General features: G+C 41.9%; 1 protein-coding gene across 1 annotated transcript; it reads left to right on the forward strand.

Moving 5' to 3' along the window:
* Positions 1 to 473: 473 nt before the first annotated feature.
* On the forward strand, positions 474 to 2,295 carry GADD45G (growth arrest and DNA damage inducible gamma). Its single transcript, XM_053456802.1, has 4 exons — positions 474 to 628; positions 928 to 1,029; positions 1,177 to 1,390; positions 1,511 to 2,295. Exons 1-4 carry the CDS (start codon positions 576 to 578, stop codon positions 1,619 to 1,621), a joined length of 480 nt encoding a protein of 159 aa, XP_053312777.1. The 5' UTR covers positions 474 to 575; the 3' UTR covers positions 1,622 to 2,295.
* The last annotated feature ends 3,657 nt before the right edge of the window (positions 2,296 to 5,952 follow it).

Here is a 5,952-nt window from a genome sequence, read left to right on the forward strand (position 1 = left end):
TAATAAGACAAAGTGTGCACACAGCCCTAGGTAACACACACAGTGCGTGCGTGATCGTGGGGTTTTTTTGTGTGTGTGAGGGGGGTGCACAATGGGCACACACAGATGTTAAAGTTTTCTGTTTGATGTCTTCTCCCTTTTCTTGTAAAGATCAGATCCTCGGGCTCCAGTCTGCCCGGTAACAGCATCACAAAGGCTACAGAGACTTGAGTCATTGTAAACCCCCCAGCGCGCCCACCCCACGGCCAAACTCTTGTCCCCTTTTTGCAGCCCCCTCCCCCACGTGGCCTTCTGGCACGAGCCAGAGCGTTCTGTTGCGATATTAGCATTACAATACCTCCCCCGCTCTACCAATCACAGAGAAGGAGCTGAAGTGGCACGCCCACAGCAGACAGAGCCTTTTAAATACCCTCGCCGGCTCCCAGTTCTTCACACTTCTCAGGATTCTCTCTCTCAGCGAACAGCTTCTCGGGATTATTACAAGGCAAATCGCTCAATACCTCCTTTGTGGATATTTGCAATCGCTCTGCTATTTTTCCATCTCTTTGGGCTATTTCCAACGATACTGAACAAGCATGACTCTGGAAGAGGTTCACGGACAGGAAACCGTTGTCGAAAGCACCGACAGGTAATTATCCTTTATATTGTAAAGTTTCTTGGCTGCAGATCTGTCAGTGAGCCGGGTTAGCGGGTGCATGTAGAGCTATACGTTACTTAACATGGGTGGTGCATATGTATATTGCATAAAGCGGTGCATGAAGGTTTAGCCGATGATATAAGGGGGTTATGCTGCTTTATAAGTGGGTCTGATCGCTCAGACTTATTACTCTTAGCCTATTTGCAGAGTTCTCTTATTATAGAATATGCATGTTTTGCACGATCTGTTACGCATTATGCTAAATGCATGCATTATTTTGTTTCTTAAAGGATGCACAAGGCTGGTGAAGCCTTGCAAGAGCTTCTGCTCTCCGCTCAGAGACACGAGTGTCTGACTGTAGGAGTCTACGAGTCTGCCAAAGTCATGAATGTGTAAGTATCCCACTCCCATACGATAGATCCCACACACTACCCATTACTCATGCTTACACATAATGTAACACGCTAACTCCCACACAAGACCCACTTGTGGTTTCCTGACATCAGAACTAACGTACTATCTCTTTTTTCCTTTTGCAGAGATCCAGACAATGTCACATTCTGCATTTTGGCTGCTGATGAATTCGATGAGGGCGACATTGCCCTGCAGATCCACTTCACTTTAATCCAGGCTTTTTGCTGTGAAAATGATATCAATATCGTGAGGCTCAATGACACAGAGAAGCTAGCCCAGATTCTGGGATACACAGATGACTCTGGAGAGCCCAAAGACCTGCACTGCGTCCTTATTACGGTAAGCGTCTTGCTGCTGCTTATCTGTGCTTACTTGGCAGTGTGCCCTTAGCTGTGACTAAACTGATTTTCTCATAAGCACAATGTACTCATGAACTCCGTGTTCCTCTTCTCTTCTCAGAATCCCAATGAGGATGCTTGGAAAGATCCTGCACTGGAAAAACTTGGTCTATTTTGCGAAGAAAGCCGTAATCTCAACGACTGGGTCCCTACCATCACACTGCCAGAGTGAAGAACTGACTAGTGCATGAGATTGTGAAATCTTTGTTTGCATTCTTATCCTGGTGTTGTGCACTTGGATGAACCAACAGCGTTCCTGAGTCTGGAGTACGCTGGTTGAAGACGGGGATGATGCCGCTGAGACTGGCGAGATGTTGGCTCTTGTGGAGCAATAAAGAGTAAGGTGGAAACTTGAAATGGACTGATCTTCAGACGGAATGGCTTATGGCCAGAGAAGAAGCCTACCCACCGCACTGGTACTGGTGGGGGGCAGTCATACCATGGGAAGTTAAGGAAGATTGCAAGTGTGTTGGCCTGGAGGAAATGTTGCAAGGTGGAAAGCATTGATTTGGACATGTGGGCTTTTTGGGCAACACATGACTGGCGAGAACATTCGTGTTATGAAATAGTTTGGAGCTTTCTGAAATGCTGATACTGGAAATGAATACCAAAAAAAAAGAAAAGAATTCTGGACTTTGCAGCTGCAATCTGCAAATAGGACTTGCATAAGCTGTAGAGCAGCCTGGTGGATAGTGCAGTTACGATCATCATCTATTCTATAATGGACTATAACAACTATATGCTTGGCACTGTTCCAAAGTACTATATCTTTTAACACTGTTCTTGGTGTTTATTTTTTTTAAATAATTTCTTTATGCAATAAAATAAAGAAAAATTGAAACTTAATTTTGTTGTTCTGCCTTCAAATTTTTAAAGGTCTTGGGATTTATACTTGGCTCTTCACATGCACTACGGCACATAATTCATATTAAAGGGGCATACCTAGAGTGACAAGTTATAGATACATTTTTTGTAATTGGTAGATCTGGTTGCAGGGAACAACTCTTAATAGCAGAAAACAAATGCTCACTGTGTTAGCTAAACTGCGCTGGGGGTAGCATAGTGTCTCTATTCACAATGATCGTTTGACCCCCGCAGCCTCTTCCAACAGCTGCTTATCGTAGCAGCTTGCAAGACTAAAGGGGCTGCATGTCTAATGAGTGCATTATTCTAAGGCATGGTGTCTGAAAAGATAAGATTCTGTGTTACACAAAAAGGGGTATTCTGCAGATGGTCATGTGTTTCCCCTTGTTACCGCAGCTGAAACGAAAGTGCTCTCTAACAAAAAAGCCCCCCACCCCCGTTCTTCCCCCTCCTGACATTTAAAAACAAAAAAACTTTTAAACTTTTTTTTTTTGTACAATGGTGGGGTACTAGTACAACGCAACAGCCTCGCGCACCGGCCGTTAAGAAGTAAAAGAGGTTTGCATGTGATATGCTTCCCAGAATAGAGTGCATTTATGCACAGCGGCTAAATTTAATTACTGGTATTTAGTAATGTTTCCAGGAATCAACACTTAGAAGCCGCTGGGTCCTGGGATAGCATTGTGTGCCTGCAAAAGGAACACTGAGCCGTAATGTTACTGCCAAGAGGTGCGGCGACCGATCAAGCGTAAAAAATAAAGAAACAACTTTCAGTGAATGTGACGGAAGAGAGTCCTGGAAACAATCCCAGCTATTATGTCTTGGAGAATATTCTGACCGAAGAGACGCATGGTTTATGTACACAGCTTCTGTGTTCCAAGAGAAAGGTCAAACTGTTCTGCTTAAGGAGCAAGGAGAAATCTTTTTTTTTTCTTTTTCCTAGTAGCGAATCAGTGCCACGATCTTTCGATTATAAAGGCGCTTTGAGATAGACTTTAATACACGTGTATATAGGCAATATTTCTTAGAGGCTGCCCACTGTCTTTTGCCAAGTACACGTTCAAGTCATATCCTGCAGTGCCAGGTACCGGAAGAACAACCGGGCCATAGGGTTAGATATGTCTGGGTAGTTGGCCTTGTTATATGTGGCTCTATTCTATAAAATCCCAAACACTCCAATATACACTTAATTAATCATCACTGCTTCCAATGTATTGAGAGTCAAGCCTGTTAATGCAGGATGCTGTAACTAAGTAAAGGGTCAAATAAGGTAGCGTTAGACAATGCATCCTACATCTGAGATCTCCGTCTGCCCCATCTGGCATCGCGGGGTCTTGCACGGTAACAGAAATCGCGGCTCCCTTAGCTAAGTGAAATGACTTGGCTTCTGTTAAAGTCCTCCTTTGGGACTGTAGTCTGCTGGCTGTGCTGACATGGGGTTGTGTAATGCAAATCACATGCATGCAATTTTCATATAAAGGACTGCACTGTTATACAACGAGAGATATTTGCATAGATGTCCTTGTCTTAACACAGCCCCGTGTTTGGAGTTGTACTTGGTGGTGCTGATGGCTCCCCCCTCCTTCATCCAAGGCAAAGAGACATAGCTTTATGTTAGGTGCCTGAGGGTCCGGCGTCATGCAAAACTCTCAGACAATGAGAGAGAGCCTGTCTAGTTGGTGCCTGGTAGAGTAAGCAGTTGTGTGTAGGAGTTATTGTTACTGTGTAACTCAAGCCAGGAGGGTCCAGCCAGGATTAATTGATGCTACAATAAGGCAACGTGATCATACTCAAAGTAAACTACACCTTACTCACTGATGTTTGCTCCAGTCTGTTCCGATCAATGCTTGTAATTTATTCTTCGTCCCTCTATTTACACTAAATGCCGTTAATTAGTCATTAGCTGTTAGTAATCGTTAGTGTTGTACACTGGTGAACAGTTATCAGTCATGCGGGTTTTTCGATGGTTTAATTTTTTTTGCACAGGGTAAAAACATTCATCTAATCAGTTAAGTGCTACAGAGTATTGCAGATACAACTAAAGCCAATCATTTATTTATTTTTTATACATCGTTATATGTTCTCTGAATTGCATTGAGGTCTGAGTATTCCTGTTTTAAAAGCAGAGCCTTTTAATGATTACTTCTTTACTACGGGTCATATTAATCAATTCAAACAGGAAAATGAATACGCAATACATAGTTATTATTTTTATTACTTCTTGTTTTATGTAGCGCCGTCATCTTCCGCAGCGCTGTACAATGGGTAAACAGGACTTAACAAGTGGTAAATAACATAACAATCGGCCTTATAGAACAAGAGGTAAGGAGCTGAACAAGCTTAGCTTGAGAAATCATTTATGTATATAAAATCTGTCTAGATGAATGATCTATAGAAGAACACTATGTTCAGACATACGTAGGGCAGAAATCTCACCTCTGATACACGGTACATAGCTCTGTCATTACCCGGAGCACATTCTACACTTTATTTAAAAATAACTTTCACATTTTGTTATAGGCATATACAGTCCCGCAATCTTAGCTGAAGACATCATCCATATTTCATGATGTTCTAGCTGCACCAACTGGCAGACAGCCAACATGGAGTTTTGCTCAATTCAGCTAATCTGACTAATCTCACTATCAATCCCGCAAACATTATTCAAATATAGATACATATATCTCCCCCCCCAGTCGCCAGGCTGGCGATGATGACTTAAAGGCCAGAGGTCACTTGATGATGTAAGTGGGGCCAATGGCTGGATATGCTCAGCTGCACATCGGGTCACTGGCCTGCATGCTGCAGCATCCGATCTGAGTGGGTGTCATTTTTAGAGAATGGCTCCATCATCGTAATGGCGTTCAGATCCAATATTATTGACAAGTGATAAATATGTGTTAGGTAGGCTGAAAAAATATAAATTAACAGAAATCTTGCTTTTTACAGACAAAAACATATAGTGTGTGGATATTTCATGTGTACCGTGTTGAGATTCTTATCCCAATTGGGAATGCAGCACTACTGGATGTTCCCTTGGAAGGTAGTATTTCATTTAGACCTCAGCAATCTGGTTATGGGGGGAGATATACATTTTACTAATGGCCATAGGTTTAAGGGCTTATATAGATAATGCACAGCCAGATCTCCGGAGGCTTCAAAGACTCGTTATGACCCTTTCTCGTTGCCTCACGACTGAATGACTCACGCATATCGTCTGGGCTCTCACTTTTGTAACAGTAACTTTTTTCTGCTGAATCTTTGTACTCGGGCAGTTGCTGAGTATTTGTTTGTATAACCATAGAAACTTTCTTTAAGAAGCTCACAGTATATGTCTTGGTGTAGGCTGACAAAATAGTGGTGGTTGAAACAGTAAATATGTAGCTGAGGCTGTCTGGGTTTATTGGTTATCATTGTTATTTCCCATGTATAGTGAAATAATAACACTATATATATATATATATATATATATATATATATATATATATATATACTACTGTTTTTTAAAAAAGCACATTTTATCCATCAAAATAACATCAAATAGATCAGAAATACAGTATAGACTGTTACTGTTGTAAATGACTATTATAGCTGAAAACGGAAACATTTTTTCATGGAATATCTTCATAGGCTCACAGA

The sequence above is a fragment of the Spea bombifrons genome, chromosome 1 (genome assembly GCF_027358695.1).
Source record: "Spea bombifrons isolate aSpeBom1 chromosome 1, aSpeBom1.2.pri, whole genome shotgun sequence".
Taxonomy (NCBI): Eukaryota; Metazoa; Chordata; class Amphibia; order Anura; family Pelobatidae; genus Spea; species Spea bombifrons.

Bases quoted from the DNA above. Each gene is read 5' to 3' on its own strand.
- GADD45G (XM_053456802.1), top strand. From the start codon at position 576: ATGACTCTGGAAGAGGTTCACGGACAGGAAACCGTTGTCGAAAGCACC. The intron at 629-927 runs GTAATTATCCTT...TGTTTCTTAAAG, and splicing joins GTTGTCGAAAGCACCGACAG to GATGCACAAGGCTGGTGAAG. The intron at 1,030-1,176 runs GTAAGTATCCCA...TTCCTTTTGCAG, and splicing joins TCTGCCAAAGTCATGAATGT to AGATCCAGACAATGTCACAT.